This window comes from Amblyraja radiata, chromosome 3, assembly GCF_010909765.2.
Source record: "Amblyraja radiata isolate CabotCenter1 chromosome 3, sAmbRad1.1.pri, whole genome shotgun sequence".
NCBI lineage: Eukaryota > Metazoa > Chordata > Chondrichthyes > Rajiformes > Rajidae > Amblyraja > Amblyraja radiata.
Window position 1 is genome coordinate 103,675,260 of NC_045958.1, and position 25,029 is coordinate 103,700,288.

The window sequence follows — 25,029 nt, forward strand, 5'->3', positions numbered from 1 at the left end:
GGTCTATAATTGCTAGGTTTACTCTTAGACCCCTTTTTAAACAATGGAACAACATGCGCAGTACGCCAATCCTCCGGCACTATTCCCGTTTCTAATGACATTTGAAATATTTCTGCCATAGCCCCTGCTATTTCTACACTAACTTCCCTCAATGTCCTAGGGAATATCCTGTCCGGACCTGGAGACTTATCCACTTTTATATTTCTCAAAAGTGTCAGTACTTCCTCTTCTTTGATCCTCATAGTTTCCATAGCTACTCTACTTGTTTCCCTTACCTCACATAATTCAATATCCTTCTCCTTGGTGAATACCGAAGAAAAGAAACTGTTCAATATCTCCCCCATCTCTTTTGGCTCTGCAGATAGTTGGCCACTCTGACTCTCTAATGGACCAATTTTATCCCTCGTTATCCTTTTGCTATTAATATAGCGGTAGAAACCCTTCGGATTTACTTTTACCTTACTTGCCAAAGCAACCTCATATCTTCTTTTAGCTTTTCTAATTTCTTTCTTAAGATTCTTTTTACATTCTTTATACTCCTCAAGCACCTCATTTACTCCATGCTGCCTATAACTATTGTAGATATCCCTCTTTTTCCGAACCAAGTGTCCAATTTCCCTTGAAAACCATGGCTCTTTACAATTTTTACGATTTCCTTTCAACCGAACAGGGACATAAAGATTCTGTACTCTTAAAATTTCACCTTTAAATGTACTCCATTTCTCTTCCACATCTTTCCCATAAAACAAACTGTCCCAATTTACTCCTTTTAAATCCTTTCGCATCTCCTCAAAGTTAGCCTTTCTCCAATCAAAAATCTCAACCCTAGGTCCAGTTTTGTCCCTCTCCATAATTATATTGAAACTAATGGTATTGTGATCACTGGACCCGAACTGTTCCCCAACGCATACCTCTGCCACCTGACCCATCTCATTTCCTAACAGGAGGTCCAGTACCGCCCCTTCTCTAGTAGGTACTTCTATGTATTGTTGCAAAAAACTATCCTGCACACATTTTACAAACTCCAACCCATCCAGCCCATTTACAGAATGTGTTTCCCAGTCTATGTGTGGAAAATTGAAATCTCCCACAATCACTACCTTGTGCTTACTACTAATATCTGCAATCTCCCTACATATTTGCTCTTCCAATTCTCGCTCCCCATTTGGCGGTCTATAATACACCCCTATAAGTGTTGCTACCCCTTTCCCATTTCTCAGTTCCACCCAAATAGCCTCCCTAGACGAGCCCTCTAATCTATCCTGCCAAAGCACTGCTGTAATATCTTCCCTGATAAGCAATGCAACACCTCCACCTCTTGCCCCTCCAATTCTATCACACCTGAAGCAACGAAATCCTGGAATATTTAGTTTCCAATCACAGCCCTCCTGCAACCATGTTTCACTGATCGCCACAACATCATACTTCCAGGTGTCAATCCAGGCTCTAAGTTCATCCACTTTTCTTACAATGCTCCTAGCATTAAAATATACACATTTAAGAAACCCACCCTCTCTTATTCTCTGATTATTTTCTTTTTCTTCTCTCTCCCCTACATTTTGGGTCAGAGTGCTACCATTCTCTGCCCCCTGCTTCACACACTGACTGCTAGCTTTCCCAATTTGAGTCCCTCCCCCCAACCATACTAGTTTAAAGTCTCCCCAGTAGCCTTTGCAAATCTCCCCGCCAGGATATTGGTCCCCCTTGAGTTCAAGTGCAACCCGTCCTTTCTGTACAGGTCGCACCTTCCCCAAAAGAGGTCCCAATGATCCAGAAACTTGAATCCATACCCACTGCACCAGTCCCTCATCCACGCATTTATCCTCCACCTCACCATATGTCCCGGATGGGACAATGAAATTCTTACTTGCTGCAGCACAACAGAATATGTGAATATGTAAACATAGCATAACGGGGGAAGAGGGAAAAAAGAAAAAGTTCAATAAATAACTAATATAGTGCAATAATAATATCGTCTTTTGCAATTCAGAGCTCAGAGCTTATTTGTTGTTGTGTTTAATAGCCTGATGGATGTGGGGAAGAAACTGTTCCTGAACCTGGACATTACAGTTTTCAGGCTCCTGTACCTTCTTCCTGATGGCAGTGGTGAGATAAGTGTGTGGCCAGGATGGTGTGGGTCCATGAAGATTTTGGCTGCCTTTTTGAGGCAGTGACTATGATAGATCCCTTCGACGGTAGGGAGGTCAAAGCCAGTGATGGACTGGGCAGTGGTCACAATTTTTTGCAGTCTTTTCCACTCCTGGACGTTCAAGTTGCCAAACCAGGCCACGATGCAACCAGTCAGAATGCTCCCTACCGTGCACCTGTAAAAGTTCAGGAGAATCCTCCTCTACATGCCGAATCTCCGTAACCTTCTCAGAAGTAGAGTCGCTGATGTGCCTTCTTTATAATTGCATTGGTGTGCTGGGTCCAGGAAAGAGCTTCGGAAATATGCACCCCCAGGAATTTGAAGATTTTGACCCTCTCCACCATCGTCCCATTGATGTGAACAGGATTGTGGGTCCTCATTCTTCCCCATCCAAAGTCCACAATCAGTTCCTTGGTCTTACTGATGTTGAGATCGAGGTTGTTGTGCTGGCACCATTTGGTCAGTCAGTCGATCTCAGTTCTATACTCTGATCCGTCTACATACACATGACAATAAACTAAACACAAACTCAAATACATGATTACAATTGATCCATCCACAGTGTACAGATACATGCCTCAACTACCTCCTCCAGCAGCTTGTTCCACCCACCCACCCCTCTTTAACTTAAAACTTGGCCCTCGGGTTTCTCCCCACATCTCCAACCTGTCTCTGGTTCTTGATTTCCTTACTCTGGGTAAAAGACTTGGTGCATTTACCATTTCTATTCCCCTCATGATCTTAAACACATGTAATTTATTCTCAATCTTTGGGGAAATGAACGTACATGCGCACAATCAATAGACAATAGACAATAGGTGCAGGAGTAGGCCATTTGGCCCTCCGAGCCAGCACCGCCATTCAATGTGATCATGGCTGATCATCCCCAATCAGTACCCCGTTCCTGCTTTCTCTCCATATCCCCTGAATCCACTATTTTTAAGAGCCCTATCTAGCTCTCTCGTGAAAGCATCCGGAGAACCTGCCTCCACCGCTCTCCGAGGCAGAGAATTCCACAGACTCACCACTCTCTGTGAGAAAAAGTGTTTCCTCGTCCACCTTCCAAGTATCCACTGACAAATAGTTTTTGGTACAACATCACAATGGGCAGCACGGTGGCGCAGCAGCAGAGTTGCTGCCTGACAGCACCAAGGACCCGTGTTCCATCCCAGCTACGGGTGCTCTCTGCACGGAGTTTGTACGTTCTCCCCGTGACCTGCGTGGGGTTTCTCTGAAACCTTCGAATTCCTGCCACGTACTCCAAGGACGTGCAGGTTTGTAGGTTAATTGGCTTGGTATACATGTAAAAAATGTCCCCCAGTGTGTGTAGGATAGTGTTACTGTGCGGGGATCGCTGGTTGGTGCGGACACGGTGGGCCGAAGGGCCTGTTTTTCATGCTGCATCTCTAGTATAATTCCCTCCACGCCGCCCCCCCCCCACACACACCTGTGGTAAGCAGTGCAAGCCATTTCCCTGTGACATTATAAATGATTATGACTGCCAGCGGCAATCACTGGAGAATTACTTTGATTTTGCTTTTGCACAAACAAGCCTTAAAATAAAACCTAAGTTATGATAACTGGTCTCAAGGGTTCATTTTACATGCCGCCAAGAAGATTAGTGGACGAACTGAGGTTTGTTTAAGGTATTTCAAAGGATAACTAGTATCAACAATTCTGCTGGGGATGCCCAGGACAAAGAACAATAGACAGCCTTAAAGTTACAGCTAGATCGCTCATTCAGGAGAAGCACTTAAGACAGTACAGCACAGAAACAGGCCCTTCGGCTCAACTTGCCCATGCAGACCAAGATGCCCCGTCTAAGCTAGTCACTATTAAGTAACTTCTACTTGCACCCCTCCCCCCTCCATATGCCCCCTTCCTCCACCCTCGTCGTTTTACCAGTTCCACGGGTCTCCACATTGTATACCTCTTTAGATCACATCTTTACAGCGCGGAAACAAGCCCATTGGCCCACCGAGTCCGCACCGACCAACGATCCCCGCACATTAACACAATCCTACACCCACTAGGGACAATTTTGCATTTATACATTCATACCAAGTCAATTAACCGACAAACCTGCGCATCTTTGGAGTGTGGGACGAAACTGAAGATCTCGGAGAAAACCCACGCAGATCACGGGGTGAACGTACAAACTCCGTACAGGAAGCACCTGTAGCCATGATCAAACCCAGGTCTCAGGCGCTGTTAGGCAGCAACTCTACCATTGCGCTACCCGGCGTTTGTACGTTCTCCCTGTGACCACGTGGGTACTCTGGTTTCTTTAAGACTTTAGCCATACACCGTGGAAACAGGCCCTTCGGCCCACCGAGTCCGCACAGATCACCCTGCACACTAACACTACCCTACGCATAGGAAAAGTTTACAATTTACAGAAGCCAATTAAACTACAAACCTGCATGCCTTTGATGTGTGAGAGGAAACACACGGAGCACACCTGGACAAAACCCACGCCGTCACAAGGAAAACCTACAAACTCCGCACATACAAACCACCAAGGTCAGGATGGAAACCGGGTCTCTGGCCCTGCAAGGCAGCAACTCTACCGCAGCACCACCACCAAGTGTACACATTGACAACACTCAGCTGAAACCAGTTCACGCTGTGTGAGTACTGATGGCTCGCTGCACAAGGAAATATCGACCAGAATCAGTCAAGCACTTGGTCGACTGCAGGCACGAGTGTTAAACCACCACGACATCAAGCTGCCAACTAGGCTGTAAGTCTACAAAGCTGCCGTACTCTCCAGCTTGCTGTATGGATGTGAAGCATGGACCATGTACAGCAGACACCCGCCCGCCAGCTTGAGAAATTCCACGTGCGCTCTCTGCGGCCAAACATGGGCACTCGCTGTCAGGACAGGCTGATCAGCGTGGAAGTGCTGGACCTGTTTGGATTCACAAAGCATCGAAGCATTGATCATAAAGGCCCAGCTTCAACGGACAGGCCGTGTGATCTGGATGGATGAATCCCTTGTCAACTCCTGTACTGAGTTCTGTCACAGGGTCAAATGAACCCAGGGAAATGCCCAAAGAAACGGTTCAAAGACTGTATCAAGGATCACCTCCAGCACGCAGGCCAAGCCCCAAACAAACTGGAAACCCGTGCTAGTGACAGGACTGGCTGGTGTACAACCACTAGGAAGGCAGTCAGCGCTTTTGAGGACAATCGCCGACTCGTTAGTGCCAGAGACGGGAGGAAGGCTGCAACCCTAGATCCCCACCCCCCACCCCACCCCACAGCGGCCTTCATGAGCCCCCACTGCTCCCGCGTGTGTGTGGCTCAAACATCGTGAGATCCCACAAGACATGAGACTGCACAACCATGGTATCGTTGCCTATGACGGGCTCGAAGGGCCGAATGGCCTCCTGCACCTATTTTCTATGTTTCTACCACCGCCACCATTGTCCCTGGCATGTAGGGAGTGGAAGAGTAGGTGGGGAAAATGTGGAACTAGTGCGAACAGGTGATAAATGGTCAACGTGGACTCAGTGGGCCGAAGGGCCTGTTTCCGTGCTGTATCTCCAAAACTCAACTAAATGTACTATCTCTAAATTAAACTAAACTGAATTGATGGATTTGTCGGGTAAGGCTTCTGAGGGGATAAAGCTGGGAAATGAGTTGGGATGAAGATCGGTCAGGGGTCTAATTATACAGCATGAATGGCTCACAGAAGCTGATGTGTCTGTGTGTAGGTGGGAGTAGATTTATGGGTGTGCGTGCGTGAGAGGACATAACCGTTGCATGATATGATATGTCTGCGTGCATGCGCATGTATAACACCATATCTGATCGATGATTTTGTGCTTCATTTCCTGACTTAGAGCTATCAGCACAATGTATGACCAAACAAGAGCAAATAAATAGGATAAATAAAAGCTGGAAACACAAGTGCTGGGCAACAGTCTCCATCCTGCAGCAAAAATAATGGCATAACTTTTTTCTAAAACCCCTCTGGAAAAAGTCTCAATACCATTGATAAGTCAAACGCTGTCTCCGCAGTTGACACTATTGCCTGACGGGTGATGTAAAGATGCAGGAAATGTTTTATCTATTTTAGTTTAGTTGAGAAAGACAGTGCAGAGACAGGACCTTTGACCCACCGAGTCAGTGCCGACCAGCGATCACACCGTGTACACCAGCACTATCCTACACACTAGGGACAATTTAAATTTGGAGTCACTGGAAGCGGAGGTTGGTTTGTGTGATGGTCTGGGCTACGTCCACAATTCTGTGCCATTTATTGCGTTTTTCTTTCCTTTGTATCGAAATAATAATTTACTTAAATTCCAACATGATACAAAAACCAAAACCGTGGTGACACACCCACCACCATATTACAGAATCACCAAATGATTCAAACATTAAATTGCAAACAGCTATGTTACAAATTACACCACCCTCTCTAACACCACCCGGGCACAGACGTAACCCCGGTAAAGGGGCAAACGTCTGGTTTGGGCAAAGCCCTCTTCCGCCTGGCGCTGTTTGACTCGCGGATGGCCAGCTTAGCCAGGCCCAGGAGCAACTCAACCAGGACATGTTCAGCCCTGCCCACTCCCCGGATCCCGTCACCAGTCCTTCGGTCACTAACAGCAGAGCCGCTCCTCCCACTACGGACCCTGGGTGGAGTGGCGGTGCTCCTCGGCCTCCGGACCCTGGCTACAAGGGACGCTCTACTGGTCCCTCTACCCTCAACCGGAACGACTCTGCACTTGGCTTCCGCCAGTTTATTGCGGTCTTGGATGGATCCATTCCCAAACGGTGCTGTGATGCATCCTGATAAAATGCTTTCTACACAGTCCTTAGTGCAACCATAGACAGTCCATAGTTCATATAATATGAGTTAGGGTTTGTGTAGTGTTCAAGAGCCTGATGATTGTTGGGAGGAAGCTGTTCGTGAACTTGGTAGTCACAGTTCTCAGGCTCCTGTACCTTCTTCCTGATGGTTGGAGTGTGGCTAGGGTGGTGTGGGCCTCTGAAGATGCTGGCTGCCTTTATGAGACAGCGCCTCTTATAGATCCCTTCGATAGTGCGGAAGTCCAGAGGGTGTCTGGGAAAAGTCTTTGTGTTATCAAATGCCTCGAGCCTCGAGTATCTTTTTAAAGACACCGTGATGTTCACTGAAAAACCAGGAGGGACAACAGTCATCAACCCAATATGAAGACTCTCAAAGGGAAAGAGTTTTGAAAAAATAAGAGGCTGCAAACCCTTATTATGAGGCCTTCTAGTTTAAAACTTAGCTTAGCTTCCAAGGATTGTCTTTTCCAACCAGAACCTCAGCGGTGGGCCAAAGCCTGTGGAGCAGAGAGGTGAAATATAATTGGGAGAGGATAGCAGATAAATCAGGCAGAGGTTTAATGAAGCAGACCTAGTTTTTTTTTAAATATAAGCTTGTTATCGTAACGAGCCAAGAATGCAGCTGCAGAAATATTCAGATGATAAATGAGTCCGGGGGTCAGTAATGAGTTAGGAGGTGTTTGAGAGACTGTCTCAGCTTCCAATTGTATTACTGAATGTTGCTGCTCTCCCATCAGAGGCTCTATAGACAAAAGACAATAGCTGCAGGAACAGGCCTTCCGGCCCATCGAGCCAGCACCGCCATTCACTGTAATCATGGCTGATCATCCACAATCAGTACCCTGTTCCTGCCACCTCACCATATCTCTTGACTCCATTATCTTTAAGAGCTCTATCTAACTCTCTCTTGAAAGCATCCCAAGAATCGGCCTCCACTGCCTTCTGAGGCAGAGAATTCCACAGATTCACAACTTTCTGAGTGAAAAGGTTTTTCCTCATCTCCATTCCAAATGGCCTACCCCTTATTCTTAAACTGTGGCCCCTGGTTCAGGACTCACCCAACATCGGGAACATGTTTCCTGCCTCTAGCGTGTCCTATCCCTTAATAATCTTATGTTTCAATAAGATACCCTCTCATCCTTCTAAATTCCAGTATATACAAGCGCAGCCGCTCCATTCTTTCAACATATGACAGTCCCGCCATCCCGTAAATTAACCTCATGAACCTACGCTTCACTCCCTCATTAGCAAGAATGTTCTTCCTTAAATTTGGAGACCAAAACTGCGCACAATATTCCAGGCGTGGTCTCACCAGGGCCCTGTACAACTGCAGAAGGACCTCTTTGCTCCTATACTCAATTCCTCTTGTTATGAAGGCCAGCATGGCCTTCATTAGCTTTCTTCACTGGACTACATGCTTACTTTCAGTGACTGATGTACAAGGACACTCAGATCTCGTTGTACTTCGCCTTTTCCTAATCTGACACCATTCAGATAATAATCTGCCTTCCTGTTCTTGCAAACAAAGTGAATAACCTCACATTTATCCACATTAAACTGCATCTGCCATGCATCTGCCCACTCACCCAACCTGTCCAAGTCACCCTGCATCCTCATTGCATCCTCTTCACAGTTCACGCTGCCACCCAGCTTTGTGTTATCTGCAAATTTGCTAATGTTACTTTTAATCCCTTCATCTAAATCATTAATGTATATTGTAAATAGATGCAGTCCCAGCACCGATCCTTGTGGTACCCCACTAGTCACTGCCTGCCATTCAGAAGGGGACCCGTTAATCCCTACTCTTTGTTTCCTGTCTGCTAACCAATTTTCTGTCCATGTCAGCACTCTATCCGCAATACCATGTGATCTAATTTTGCCCACTAATCTCCTATGTTATCCAAGGCTTTCTGAAAGTCCAGGTACACTACATCCACTGACTCTCCCTTGTCCATAGTTACATCCACAAAAAATTCCAGAAGATTAGTCAAGCATGATTTCCCCTTTGTAAATCCATGCTGACTCAGACCGTTCCTGTTCCTGCTATCCAAATGTGCGGCTATTTCATTTTTTAGAATTGACTCCTGCATCTTCCCCACCACTGATGTCAGGCTAACTGGTCTATAAAATGCTGTACGATGATAAGTCCAGCACTGAAGTCCAAGAACAAATCTTGATACTTTCCAGTACGTTGTGGTGAGAGGTGAATGGGATTTAAAGGTCTTTAGTGTGGTTTAGTGCAGAGATACAGCCTGGAAACAGGCCTGTCAGTCAGGCCCATCTATTCACCTAATCACACTAGATTTTAAAAAAAATCTTTTTTTATTGTAGAGATTCAGCGCTGAAAGAGGACCTTCGGCCCACCTAATTCACGCAGACCAGCAATCGCCCCGTACATTAGCACTATACCACACACAAGGGACAATTTATAATTTACAGATGCTAATTAACCTATAAACCTGTACATCTTTGGAGTTCAGGAGGAAACCGAAGCACCCAGAGAAAACCCATGCAGTCACAGGGAAAACATGCAAACTCCACATAAACCACACCCGAGGTCAGGATTGAGGTCTCTAGCACTGTAAGGCAGCAACTCTAACGCTGCGCCACTGTGCCACCCCTTTTTAAATCCTTTTAGTAATGAGTTATAACAAAGTTCTATGTTATTCCACTTTCTCATCCACTTCCTACACCCTATGAGCAATTTATAGAGGCCAACTAGACTACAAACCTGCACGTCTCTCAGTTGTGGGAGGAAATCGGAGCACCCAGAGGAAACCCATGTTTCGGAGCGAGAGCCTTCTTCATTCTGATGGGCATGACCCAAAAGGTCACCTATCCATGTTCTCCACAGATGCTGCCTGATCCTCTGAGTTACTCCAGCACTCTGTGAAATGTCACCTATCCATGTTCTCCACAGATGCTGCCTGACCCGCTGAGTACTCCAGCACTCTGTGAAATGTCACCTATCCATGTTCTCCACAGATGCTGCCTGGTCCGCTGAGTTACTCCAGCACTTTTGTCCTGTTATGAAGGTTTAGTAGGCTCGATATCTTTCATTAATGAAGTTGTGTTATTATTTGTAATACCATTTCATCCATTCAGCGTTAGAATATTTAACAAACGCACATCAGTAATCTAATCGGAAAGGGTGCAGAGAAGATGTACGAGGATGTTGCCAGGACTCGAAGACCTGAGCTATAGGGAGAAGTTCGGCAGACTAGACTATTTCTTGGAGTGCAGGAGGATGAGGGGTGATCTTATAGAGAGGTGTGCAAAATCATGAGAGGAATAGATTGGGTAAACGCCAGAGTAGGCAAATTGAGATTCAGAGAACATAGGTTTAAGGCAACGGTGGAAAGATTTACTAGGAACCTGAGGGGTAACTTTTTTACACAAAGGGTGATGGGTGTATGGATTGAGCTGCCTGAGGATGTTACCAGGACCTTGTGGGCCAGAGCAATAGGGAGAGGTTGGTTTGGCTAAAACTGTTCCTTGGAGCACAGAGGACCTAGGGGTGATATGAGAGAGGTGCATAAATTCATGTGGAGAACATAGGGAAATAGATAATCTTTCCCGCAGGAAAAGGAAATGATAAACCAGAGGATATACGTATGTTTATGGTGAGAGCAACAAGATTCAATGCAATCCTAAGGGGCAACTTTTTCCACTCAGAAGGTGGTGGGTGTATTGAACGAGCTTCCGGAGGAGGTAGTTGAGGCAGGGACGACCACAATGTTTAAGAAACATTGAGACAGATATATGGATAGGACAGGTTTAGAGGGATATGGGTGACACTAGTCCCACCCACACTAGTCCCACTAGTGTACATGGGACATGTTTGTCGACGTGGGCAAGTTAAGCCGAAGGGCCTGTTTCAACACTGTATGACAATGAATCTAGTGCCAACTCTTTGCCATTTAGAGATCTGCTCCGGCTTTGCGAAGGAAACTCTGCTTGAAGGCGGCAACGCAGTGGACGCTGGCGTGGTAGCGATGCTCTGTTTGGGAGTGGTGCATCCGCACAGCACCGGAATAGGTAGGTGATGTTAAAGTGTAGTTTAGTTTAGAGATACAGCGTGGAAACAGGCCCTTTGGCCCACTGAGTCCGCACCGAACACCGATAACCTGCTCACACAAGTTCTGTTATCCCACTTTCACTCCTTGCACACCGGGGACAATTTACAGAAGCCAATTAACCTACAAACCTGAACTTTTTTAGAGAGCGGGAGGAAACCGGAGCACCCGGGAGAAAAACACAGGGAGAAAGTTCCAACTCCGTACAGACAGCACCCGTAGTTAAGATCGAAGCCGGGTCTCTGGCGCTATGAGACATGTCGCGGGGTGACGCATGTATGGTCGTGAGTAGTCGCCCAAAGAGTCGTACCTTTTTCTGGTCGCCGCTGGATTTTCAACATGTTGAAAATTTTCAGCCACCTGCTGCGACTATGACGGGTATCGAAAAAATCAAGTAAGTGGGACAGGCCCTTAAGGGGGCTCACTGTCTGTAGATTGACCATAGAGTGACTGAGGCTAGCGCTAGAACAGCATTTAAAAAGCATTTACGAGAATGTTCCCGGGAATGATTGGGTTAACATATGATGAGCGTTTGACAGGTCTGTGTCTGCACTCGCTGGAGTTTAGAAGGAAGAAGACCTCATTGAAAGTTGCCAAATAGTTAACGGCCTGGATAGAGTTGATGTGGAGAGGATATTTCCACTCGTGGGACAATCTGGTACCAGAGAGCGCAGCCTAAGAATTAAAAGAACGTCCCATTAGAAAGGAGTTGAGGAGGAATATATTTAGCCAGAGCGTGCTGAAATTGTGGAATTCATTGCCACAGACGGCTGTGGATGCAAAGTCATAGGACAAATTAAATGCAGAGATTGGAAGGTTCTTGATTAATACGGGTGTCAAAGGTTACGGGGAGACGGCAGGAAAATAGGGTTGAGAGGGAAAGATAGATGAGCCATGATTGAGTGGAGGATTAGTCTCGATGGGCCAAATTGCCTAATTCTGCTCCCATGATTTATGAACTAATTAACATGCAGTATAATATTGATAAATGTGAGGTGGCAGCAAAAACAAGGGGGCAGATTATTATCTCAATGGGGTTAGGTTAGGTAAGGGGGAGGTACAGCGAGACCTGGGCGTCCTTGTACACCGGTCACTGAAAGTTGGCTTACAGGTGCAACAGGCAGTGAAGAAAGCTAATGGAATGTTGGCCTTCACAACAAGAGGATTTCAAAGTATAGGAATAAAGAGGTTCTTTTGCAGTTGTATAGGGCTCTGGTGAGACCATATCTGGAGTATTGTGTACAGTTTTGGTCTCCTAATTTGAGGAAGGACATCCTTGTGATTGAGGCAGTGCAGCGTAGGTTCACGAGATTGATCCCTGGGATGGCGGGACTGTCATATGAGGAAAGATTGAAAAGACTAGGCTTGTATTCACTGGAGTTTAGAAGGATGAGGGGGATCTTATAGAAACATATAAAATTATAAAAGGACTGGACAAGCTAGATGCAGGAAAAATGTTCCCAATGTTGGGCGAGTCCAGAACCAGGGGCCACAGTCTTAGAATAAAGGGGAGGTCATTTAAGACTGAGGTGAGAAAAAACTTTTTCACCCAGAGAGTTGTGAATTAATGGAATTCCCTGCCACAGAGGGCAGTGGAGGCCAAATCACTGGATGGATTTAAGAGAGAGTTTGATAGAGCTCTAGGGGCTAGTGGAGTCAAGGGATATGGGGAGAAGGCAGGCACGGGTTATTGATAGGGGACGATCAGCCACGATCACAATGAATGGAGGTGCTGGCTCGAAGGGCCGAATGGCTTACTCCTGCACATATTTTCTATGTTTCTATGGATAGGGAAGCTTTAGAGGGATATGGGCCAAATGTGGGCAGGTGGGACTAGTGTGGATGGGAGACTTTAGTCGCCATGAACAAGTTGGGCCAAAGGGCGTGTTTCCATGCTGTATGACTCCATGAGTAATTAAGAAGCCCAATGGTTCAACATACCTGATCACTGTGATCAGCCTCTGTGTAACAGCCAGGAACATTGGTTATCCAAGGTTGAATTAAAGACCATTAAAATTGGCCATAACGTTGGAGTAGCTTCAAAGTCAAGAGTGTTTAAGTATCATATTTATTGACAATGGGACAATGAAATTCTTACTTACTGGAATATAACAGGCTTCAAAACTCATAATAAAAAGGAACTGCAGATTTAGTTTAGTTTAGAGATACAGCGCAGAAACAGGCCCTTCGGCCCACCGGGTCTGCGCCGACCAGCGATCCCCACACATTAACACTATCCTACACCCGCTGGGGACAATTTTTACATTTACCAAGCCGATTCACCTACAAACCTGCACGTCTTTGGAGTGTGGGAGGAAAACCCATGCAGGTCACGGTGAGAACGTACAAACTCTGTACATGCAGCACCCGTAGTCAGGATTGAACCCAGGACGCTGGCGCTGTGAGGCAGCAACTCAACGGCTGCGCCACCATGAAGCCCATCTATGGTCTATGAAATAACCAGTTCTGTACACATGACAATAGGAAACTAAACTAAACAAGTTACTCCAGCACCCGTAGTTGGGATCGAACCCGGGTCTCCGGCGCTGCATTCGCTGTAAGGCAGCAACTCTACTGCTGTGCCACCGTGATTGCCCAGATGCTGATTTATATCTAAGATAGATTTAAAATGCTGGAGTAACTCAGCAGGTCAGGCAGCAACTTTGGAGAGAATGGGCAAGTCCCTTTTTGGGTTGGGTCGGGTTGGGTCTCAAGAGAGTCATATTTCTCTTGGGCAGCTTACAGCCCAGAGGTATGAATGTTGATTTCTCTCACTTCAGGTAGCCCCGGCATTCCCTCTCTATCCCTCCCCCACCCGTTGCACTAGCTTCACCCAACAAACAGCTGTTTCCTTTAGCATCGTTACTTTTTTGCATATCCTTCATGCATTGTTCTTTACCTCTCTACATCATCGTTTATATCTCTCCGAAACGTCACCCATTCCTTCTCTCCGGAGATGCTGCCTGACCCGCTGATTTACTCCAGCATTTTGTGAAACGTTACCTATCCACATTCTCCAGAGATGCTGCCTGACCCGCTGAGTTAGTCGAGCACTCTGAAACACCATCTATCCATGTTTTACAGAACGCTGCCAGGCCCGCTGAGTTAATCCAGCACTTTGTGTCTTTTTTAAAGAAAACAAACATTTGCAGTTCCTTGGGGTCCACTCTGCCTCTCTTGGCGTGTCACTCTGTCGTGGATAGGTGATTGAAGACTTCTGAAGAAAGGTCTCGACCTGAAACGTCACCTATCCACGTTCTCCAGAGACGCTGCCCGACCTGCTGAGCCTGGGTCTTTTTCTTTTCACCCAAAGAGTGTAGGCTTATTGACTCAAAAGCCACGTCTCGCCACTGTGGACAAATAGTACAGCTGACAGGTCGCTCTTTGAAGAAGTGAAAGGAATTGTCTTGGTGTCCTCGTCAATATTTAATGCAGAGCTCAGCCAGAGCTGGGGAAAGAGACTTATTTATGGAGTACTATTATTAGCTGCGACGCACGCACTTTACAGATTGAATACTTTGAGGGAAGTGTCAGTTTGCTCATCTGAAATGTGTTCTATGCAGGTCACAGGGGGCATGGGGTTGAATGATTAATTAACCTGGATATTCTGGACCAGTTGCGAGCCCGAGAATCAAAGGAACAAGAAACCATTGATAAAGATACAAGGGACAGCAGAAGTTGCAATCTTGGTGGTGTAACTCAGCGGGTCATACAGAACAGTGCAGCACAGGAACAGGCCCTTCGGCCCACAATGTCTCTGCTGAACATAACGCCAAGACCAAAGGCCTGGATAGAGTGGATGTGGAGAGGATGTTTCCAGTGGTGGGACAGTCTAGGACCAGGGGTCACAGCCTCAGAATAAATTGGCGTACATTTAACGGCCTGTCCCACTTGGGCGTCATTTGTGCGTCATTTACGCGACATCATTTACGCGTCACGACGCATTACGCGCGCATGGTGCGTGGTGACGTAAGCAGTGACGCGCGGTTCCCCAGGATGTGAAATGAGGATGAATTTCTTTAGCTGGGGGGTGGTGAATCTGTGGAATTCATTGCCACAGACGGGTGTGGAGATCAAGTTATTGGGCATTTTAAAGTGGAGATTGACAGGTTCTTGATTAGTGAGGGTGTCAAGGGAGGAGAATGGGGTTTAGAGGGAGAGATAGATCAGCCTAACAAATGCTGGAGCGGACTCCATGGGCCAAATGGCCTAATTTCGCTCTTATGACTTATGGATCTACCCTATCCACATACATGTTGGATACATCCACATATCTAAATGTTTCTTAAACGTTGGGATAGATAGTGTGGGAGTTGGCATTATCTTCTTCACCTCTCCTTGCTATCAGACAGTCCAGACTCCAGGTATACTGCCCGCTGCCTCGGGAAAGGTTGGGAGAGGACATGGAGAGGACAGGTTTCGAGAGATATTCCTTGGTGTGTGACTCTATGACTACTTTCTGACTGATGGATAGACAATAGGTGCAGTAGGCCATTCAAGCCAGCACCACCATTCACTGGGATCGTGGCTGATCATCCACAATCAGTACCCCGTTCCTGCCTTCTCCCCATATCCCTTGACTCCGCTCTCTTTCAGAGCTCTATCTAACTATCTCTTGAAAGCATCCAGAGAATTGGCCTCCACTGCCTTCTGAGGCAGAGAATTCCACAGATTCACAAACTCTCTGGGTGAAAACGTTTTTCCTCATCTCCGTTCTAAACGACCTACCCCTTATTCTTAAATAAGGGCTGGGCCATAACATAACGCCATAGGAAAGGTTTAGAGGGATACTGGTCCAACACGAGCAAATGGGATTAGTTAAATGGGGCATCCTTTTTGTCATAAATGTTGGGCCGAAGGGCCTGTTTCCTTGCTGTGTGACTCTACAACTCTATGACTGTCTTCCGACTGAAGCAGCGCATTCAGAAAGTATTCAGACTCCTTCACTTTTTCCACACTTTGTTACGTTACAGCCTTATTCTAAAATGGATCAAAATTATTTTTTTTAATCATCAATCTACACACAATACCCCATAATAAAAAAGCGAAAACAGGTGTTTAGAAATTTTTGCAAATTATAAAGAAATAACTGAAAAATCACATTTACATAAGTATTCAGACTCTTTGCTATGACACTCAAAATTGAGCTTAGGTGCATCCTGTTTCCATTGATTAACTTTGAGATGTTTCTACAACTTGATTGGAGTCCACAAGTGGTAAATTAAATTGATTGGACATGGTTTGGAAAGGCACACACCTGTCTGTATAAGGTCCCACAGTTGACAGTGCATGTCAGAGCAAAAACCAAGAAGACGAAGGAATTGTCGTAGACCTCCGAGACAGGATTGAGTCGAGACACAGATCTGGGGAAGGGTATAAAACACTTTCTGCAGCATTGCAGGTCCAGAAGAGCACAGTGACCTCCGCCATTCTTAAATGGAAGAACTTTGAAACCACCAGGATTCTTCATAGAACTGGCCGCCCAGCCAAACTGTGCAATCGGGGGAGAAGGGCCTTGGTCAGGGAGGTGACCAAGAACCCGATGGTCACTGACAAAGCTCCAGAGTTCCTCTGTAAAGCATGGTGGTGGCAGCATCATGCTGTGGGGATGTTTTTCAGTAGCAGGAACTGGGAGACTAGTCAGGATCGAGGGAAAGATGAACAGAGAGATCCTTGATGAAAACTTGCTTCAGAGCGTTCTGGACCTCCGACTGTGGCGGAGGTTCACCTTCCAACAGGACAAAGACCCTAAGCACACAGCCTAGACAATGCAGGAGTGGCTTTGTGACATGTCTGTGAATGTCCTAGAGTGGCCCAGCCAGAGCCCGGCCTTGAGCCCGATCGAACATCTCTGGAGGGACCTGAAAAGAGCTGTGCATTGACGCTCCCCATCCAACCTGACAGAGCTTGAGAGGATCTGCAGAGAAGAATGGGAGAAATTACCCAAATACATGTGTGCCAAGCTTGTAACATCATGCCCAAGAAGACTTGAGGCTGTAATCGCTGCCAAAGGTGCCTTAACAAAGTACCGAGTAAAGGGTCTGAATACTTATATAATGTGATATTTCAGATATTTCTTTTGAATTACTTTGCAAACATTTCTAAACCCTACCTGTTTTTGCTTTTTTAGATGGGGTATTGTGTGTAGATTGATGATTTAAAAAAAAAAAAGAATTTAATCCATTTTAGAATAAGGCTGTAACGTAACCAAATGTGGAAAAAATGAAGGAGTCTGAATACTTTTTGAATGCACTGTATAGGAAAGGTTTAGAGGGATATGGGCCCAAGCAGGCTGTTGGGATTAGCTTAGACGTGGCATCTTGTTATGTGTGATGACTGTTGGCAGACCAATTTCCCTCCTGGGATAAATAAAGTTATGATATATCATATCTTGGTTGAGTTGGGCCGAAGGGCCTGATTCCCTGCTATGTCATTCTGCAACTCTATGACTTTCTTCTGACTGGTGGACAGGGAAGGTCTCGAGGGATATGGGCCCATTGTGGACAATTGGGATTAGCTTAGACGGGGCACCTTGGTCAGCATGGACGGGTTGGGCTGAAGGGCCAGTTTCTGTGCAGTGTGACTCTGTGACTGTGTTTTACTACAGGTGGAGTTCTGACCGCCATCTTTCACAACGGGACTTCGGGAGCGACCAAGGCCCTGAACGCGCTGCCGACGGAGAGGCTGAAGCCGGGCTTCGGAGCGCCGCTCTTGCTGCAGGGCCTGCGGCTATTGCACCGCAAGTACGGTGGTCTGCCCTGGGCCCGGCTGCCGGGACGGCCGGCCAAGCTGGCGAGGGAAGGCTTCGCCGTGGACGAGATCCTGGCGCGGGCGGTGGCCAGAGAGGCGGCGGGAGGGGCCGCTGGGCTGTGCCCGTTCCTCTGCGGCCCGGGGCCAGGGCAAGCGCCAAAGGGCGTCGGCGCCCAAGTCACCAACGAGAAACTGGCCACGGTCTTGGAGGAGGTGGTGCGGAAGATGAGGGGAGACTCGTTCCCGGAGCCCCTCGCCCGGGACCTGGCCCGTGACTTGAGTTTGGACCCCCAGTCGTTGGCGGAGACCCTCAGACATCAGAGGGCAGTCCTGAGCAGCCCTTTGGTCACTGAGTTGGACGACTTTACCTTGGCCGTCCCACCAGCTCCCTCCGCAGGAGAGGTCCTGATCCAACTGGTGGGAAGGGCCAGGCGGCTGGGTCTCTCTTGGGCCAGCCTTGCCAACGATGTGAACACCTCCAGCACCTACCGAGATCTTCTCAACGCCGCCCAGCAAGTCTACCAGAAGCTCCTGGGTCTCCCTGGAAGTCCTCGGGAACGAGGTGGGGGCAGGCGTTCCCCGGATACGGCTCCCGGTGGAAGTCACGTCTTGGTGGTCGATGGCACCGGCAACATCTTGGCAATGGTGGGCTCCCTCAACAGCACCTTCGGGGCCAAGACCTTCTCACCTTCCACCGGCTCCTTCCTCAGTGATTTCACGGGGAGTCGGGACTCTGGCCTTGTCTACTGGGCCTGCCCGGGATTGCTGAGGTCCAAGGCAGGAGAGGACTACATGGTTCTCGTCAGCTCGGGGGGAGCCGACGCCCCCTTCGTTTCTGCTCAGGCCATCATCAGCGTGGTTTACCTCGAGCGATCGGCCAGCGATGCGTTGGCCGGCCCTCGCTTGTACTTGCACGTGGGACGGCAGGGAGCCCTACACAAGGCCGTCTCGGGACTCAAAAGCGATTCCGAAATATTCGCCCACCTGTCCCGGGAGGTCCCGGGCCTGGAACTGGTCAATGGGACGGCGGAGGGTGTGACCAGCACCCTGGTCGAATCCCACCTAGGACACAAGAGAGCTTACGCACACCCACAGACATGTGCCTTTGTAGATGGTTATTGATTACAGTACAGCACAGGAACAGGCCCTTCGGCCCACACTGTTCATGCCAACCTTGATGCCTGGTTCATCTCCAGTGCCCGCACGTGATCCATATCACTCCATTCCATGCCTACGGAGCAGCACAGCACAGGAACGGACCCTTCGGCCCACAATGTCCGTGCCGAACATGATGTGTTAAACTAATCTCTGCCTGCACATGAACCAAATCCCTCCATTCCCCGCATATCCACGTGCCTATCTAACAGCCTCTTAAACGCCACTATCATATCTGCCTCCACCACCACCCCTGACAGCGTGTTCCAGGCACCCACCAAAAACAAAAAAGCCCCAAACATCCTCTTTAAACTTTGCCCCTCTCACCTTAAAGTTATGCCCTCTAGTCTTTGACGTTTCCACCTGCGCAAAAAGGTTCAGACTGTACCATATCTATGCTTCTCATAATTTTATACGCTTCTATCAGATCTCCCCTCCAGATAAAATTGACAATAGACAATGGGTGCAGGAGTAGGCCATTCAACCCTTCGAGCCAGCACCACCATTCACTGTGATCATGGCTGATCATCCACAATCAGTATCCCGTTCCTGCCTTCTCACCATATCCCTTGATTCCGCTATCTTTAAGAGCTCTATCTAACTCTTGAAAGCATCCAGAGAATTGGCCTCCACTGCCTTCTGATGCGGAGAATTCCACGGATTCACAACTCTCTTGGTGAAAAAGTTTTTCCTCATCTCCGTTCTAAATGGCCTACCCTTATTCTTAAACTGTGCCCCCCGGTTCTGGACTCCCCCAACGTCTGGAACATGTTTCCTGCCTGTAGCGTGTCCAATCCCTTAATAATCATACATGTTTCGATAAGATATCCTCTCATCCTTCAAAATTCCAGTGTATACAAGCCCAGTCCCGCCATCCCGGGAATTAACCTCATGAGCCGAAGCTACACGAAAAATCGCACCTCTGGAGAAAAAGACCTATAAAGTTTGCATTTGGAGTATTGCACGCAGTTCTATAAAGCAACAAACATTTGTCTGGTTTATATTCCATTTTATTTGTACAGAAAATTTACATGCCAATTCGGCATCTGCAGTTCCTTCGTACACATCTGCTCTTCATGGTTGGTGCACAGAACAAAAATACATTCCCCAAATGTGTGACTCCCACCTGGATACTGGGCATTCAAATCTCCAAAAGCATTCAATGCAGAAGCACTAAAAAGTTCAGAGATCAGAAGATGGTTAGCACAAGGTAACACCCTACAGAAGGAACTGATGTTGGAAGGGTGTAAGAAAGAACTGCAGATGCTGGTTTAAATCGAAGACAGACACAAAATGCTGGAGTAACTCAATAGGTCAGGCAGCATCTCTGAAGAAAAGGATGGGTGATGTGTTAGGTCAGGACCCTTCTTCAGACTTCAAGGTCACTCGTTCTGAGTTACTCCAGCACATTGTTTTTTATCTGTCTATCTACCAAGATAAACTAATCTCTGCCTGCATGTGATCCATATCCCTCCATTCCCTGCATATCCATGTGCCTATGCAAAATTATCTTAAACGCCACTATTCCATGTGCCTCCACCACTACCCCTGGCAGTGTGTTCCAGGCACACACTATTCCCCGTATGAAAAATATGCCCCGCACATCTCCTTTCAACTTTAACCCTTTGATCTTAACGTTATGCCTTCCAGTCTTTGACATTTCCACCTTGGGCAAAAGGACTATCAATCCTGTTTATACCTCTCATCATTTCATTTCCTTCTGTCAGATCTCCCTGCAACCTCTTGTGTTCCACAGAAAACAAGCCTGTTCAACCTCTCCCTGCAGCTAATGCCCCTCCAATCCAAGCAATCATAGAACAGAACTGTGCAGCACTGGAACAGGCCCACAATGTCCATTATGAACATGATGCCAACTATTCTCTGCCTGGAGGTATCTAAATGCCTTTTAAATGCCACCAGCGTATCTGCCTCCACCACCACCATCTGTTTTAACTTATTAAAACAAGTCGGGAGGGATTATTGGAGACACAGAGGAACTGCAGATGCTGGAATCTCGAGCAGAAGAACAAAGCGCTGGAGGAACTCAGTGGATCTGACAGTATCTGTGGAGGGAATAGGCAGACAACATTTCACACCTGGGCTCTTCTTCGGACCAGCATGCCGAGAAAACATTGTCTGTCCATTCCCTCCATGGATACTACCTGACTGCTGCTTTCCTCCAGCCCTTTGATGTAATTGCCTGCAATGATAGGGTTTCAAACCTTTGAAAAAGCATGGGTGGTGCATAAATTAAAAGGACAAACTTGCATTTATATAGCACCATTCACAATATCAGAGAATCCCAAGGAATTTGAAAGTCACCCAAGTGTTTTGGTTGCTATTGGAATATTAGAAATTTGGCAGCAAATTGGCACGTGAATAATCCATACTTGAACCTTTATTGTCATTGAGACCTTTCGGAAGTGGCGGCGCTGCCTGGCAGCTGTGGCTCGCCTGCAGTCCGTCTGTTTTTCTTTTTTTTGTTGTTTTGTTGCAGACCATACAAATCAAATGGAATGCAAACCAGATGAAGTTTGCTACTTCATTGGACTTTTGGTTGGGCTGCATTTAGAGTATTGTGCGCTGTTGTGGTGCCAGGAAGAGTGGAGCCCCCAGTGGTCGATTGAGGGCTGTGGAAGAGATGATAACGATGGGGTATATGGATGCAAACAGTGGAACTAGCAGGACGCCAGGGTGGGGGAGGGAGGGATAGAGAGGCAATGCAAGGGTTCCTTGCAATTTGAGGAATCAATACTCGCAGCACTGGGTTGGAAGCTGCCAAGCGAAATATGAGGTGCTTTCCCTCTGATTTGTGTGCGACCTCACTCTGACAATGGAGGAGGCACAGGACAGAAAGGTCAGTGTGGGAATGGGAAGGGGAGTTAAAATGATCAGATAGCAGCAGGGCATCTGTTTGCCTTTTTAATGCGTCCTTATTCTATTATCCCCGCCGGGGGTGTTGGAGAGGGGAATTAAATTACATTGTTCAGGATTGCTTTCAAATCAACCTTCTCTGGGGATACGTTTGAATGAACATTTGAATGAAGGAATCCTGGTCATGTTTCCTCTGGAAGTGATTTGAGAATTAAATTGCACTTACATTTCTGCTGCCTCCTAATCGGTTTTGATTGCATTTGTCCAAAATATTCTTCTCCCCCACCCCTGTCTCCCCATCCCCTCCCACCTATATCTTTTCCTCTAACTTTACATTTCAATGGTTTAATGGTACGTTATGGTCACATGTACAGTAAAATTAATTTTGCATACAGTTCAGGCATCACTATACCTAAGCACATCTGAGATACAGCATGTGCATAGCAGTAGTACACTGAGACAGTATACAAGAGTCGCCAGTTTGGCACCATTTTCAAGTCCCAGTTGTTGTAGGTGCAGGTTTGTTTTTTTGGGGTTTTTTAAATTATTATTATTATTTATTTATTATTTTATTTTATATTCAAAAATAATTTATTCAATTACGATACCAAACAAAACCATGGTAACACACCCACCACCATGGTACAAAATCACCAAATTATCTAAGACATAAATTACTGTAATACAAATCTGAATTACTGTAATACAATCGTGATTGAGGATGTATTCCACCCCCTGCGGTGTCTAGTGGTCCCGGAAATCCCCCAGGGTTCCTGAGGACAGCGCGTAGTCCCTCTCTAGAACCACCCAGGTGTGGACGTAACCCCGGAAAAGGGGCAGGCAGCCGTCTCAGGCAGAGCCCTCTTCCGCCTGGCGCCGTGACTCGCGGGTGGCCAGCTTGGCCAGGCCCAGGAGCAACCCAACCAGGACATCTTCGGCCCTACCCTACACACAGAGTGGCCAAAGATGAGGTTGGTGGGTGTGAAATGCAGCCAGAAGGCAAGGAGCAGCCCCTTTAGATGTTGGAACAGGAGCTGCAGCCTCACACACTCCATGTACACGTGGTACACAGACTCTTCCAGCCGGCAAAAGTGGCAGGCGGCTGGCGAGTCTGTGAACCGCAAGAGAAACAGGATGCAGGGGACTCCTCCGTGAAGTACCCTCCACCCCAGGTCTCCAATGTAAAGGGGGAGAATGCCTGTGTAGAGGGACCTCCACTGGGGGGCCACCTCGCGACCAAAAGGCAACACTGACATGTGCAAGGTTCTTGACCTGACCATGAAGGCCCGTTGCCTTGGCGGCGTTGCTGGGTCGGCCTGGCCAAGCCAGGCCTGATGTCGGGGTGTGGCCATGGCCTGCCGGTGTCTTCTGCCGCTCAGCTTTCCAGGATCTTTCTCTTCTCAACCCTCCTTATCCTTCACCCTTGTGTCTCCTTATCATCTCTAGCCTTTATTGACCCATCTACCAATAACCCACCAACCTTGTATCCACCTATCACTTGTAGAACAAAGTGCTGGAGTGGTCAGGAAGCATCTCTAGAGGACATGGACAGGTAAGGTCATTTCAGGTCAGGACCCTTCTTCCTAAGGAACAGTAGGAATCGCAGACGGGGACAATGAGAGAGAGTCATTCTGACCCAAAACTTTTCCTCTCCATGTCCTCCAGAGATGCTGCCTGACCTGCTGTGTTACTCCAGCACTTTGTCTTTTCTACAGGATTTCAGCATCTGCAGTTTCTTGTGTAAAGACCTATCACTCTTTGTCAATGGTCCAATGGCTCTTTACTGCCATGTATCTAAGTGTAGAGAAATTCCTCTTATTCCATACAATTCAGTAAAAATCTTCCTGTACAAAGGCACAACCAGTGGAGTCAACAATGTCGACACGTATGTGTGCAGTTAATGGGAAAGAGAGTTTAGGAAAGGTCACGTTTAAACTAACAGGGCAGGGGGATGGGAACCAATGCAAGGAGACAGAGGGACATAAAAGGAAAGAAGCAAAAGGTAGAAGGGAGAAAAGAAAAACAAACCTGAAAGCTTTGTGCCTTCATGCGAGGAGCATTCGTAATAAGGTGGATGAGTTGAATGCGCATTTAGTATTAAAGGAATATGATATAGTTGGAATTACGGTGACATGGCGCCAGGGTGACCAAGGCTGGGAGCTAAACATGCAGGGGTATTCATATTCAGGAAGGATAGATGGAAAGGAAGAGGAGGTGGGGTGTCATTGCTGGTTAAAGAGGAGATTAATGCAATAGCAAGGAGAGACATTAGCTTGGATGCTGTAGAATCTCTATGGGTAGAACTGCGAAATAGTCAAGGGCAAAAAACGCTTGTTGGAGTTGTATACAGACCACCAAACAGCAGTAGGGAGGTTGTGGATAGCATCAAACAGGAAATTAGGGATGCGTGTAGCAAAGGTACAGCAGTTATCATGGGTGACATTAATCTACATATAAATTGGGCCAACCACATTGGTAACAGCGCTGAGGAGGATTTTTTATACCAATATGTAGAGGAACCGACTGGAGGGCAGGCCATCCTAGACTGGGTATTGTGTAATGAGAGAAGGATTACATAGCGATCTTGTTGTGCAAAGCCCCTTGGGCAACAGTGACCATAACATGGTGGAATTCTGCATTAGGATGGAGAGTGACACAGTTAATTCAAAGACTAGGGTCCTGAACTTCAAGAAATTAGACTTTGACGGTAGGAGAAGAGAATTGACTAGGATAAATGGGCAAATTATACTTAAAGGGTTGACAATGGAGATGCAATGGCAAAGATTTAAAGACCGCATGGATGAAGTCCAAAAATTGGTCATCCCTGTCTGGTGAAAAAATAAAACGGGGAAGGCGGCTCAACCGTGGCTAACGAGGGAAATCAAGGATAGTGTTAAATCCAAGGAAGAGGCATATAAATTGGCCAGAGGAAGCAGCAAACCGGAGGACTGGGAGAAATTTAGAACTCAATAGAGGAGGACAAAGGGGGGGAATCTATTTCCCCCCCCCCTTAATTAAGAGGGGGGAAATAGCGCATTAAAGAAAGCTTGCGGGTAATATAAAAACTGACTGTAAAAGCTTCTTTAGATATGTGAAGAGGAAAAGAATATTGAAGACAAATGTAAGTCCCTTACAGTCAGAAACAGGTGAATTTATAATGGAAATGAGGAAATGGTAGACCAGTTAAACGAGTACTTTGGT

The 25,029-nt window shown here is 46.9% G+C and overlaps 1 protein-coding gene across 1 annotated transcript in view; it reads left to right on the plus strand.

The window, feature by feature from the left end:
- The window catches only part of ggt6 (gamma-glutamyltransferase 6), an 84,829-nt gene extending 65,733 nt beyond the window's left edge, over positions 1-19,096 (plus strand). The window contains exons 3-4 of the mRNA XM_033018461.1: positions 10,898-11,011; positions 17,657-19,096. Of these exons, the coding sequence (XP_032874352.1) occupies positions 10,898-11,011; positions 17,657-18,921 (1,379 nt within the window). The 3' untranslated portion in view covers positions 18,922-19,096. The remainder of the gene's footprint in view (positions 1-10,897; positions 11,012-17,656) is intronic.
- Positions 19,097-25,029: the final 5,933 nt, after the last annotated feature.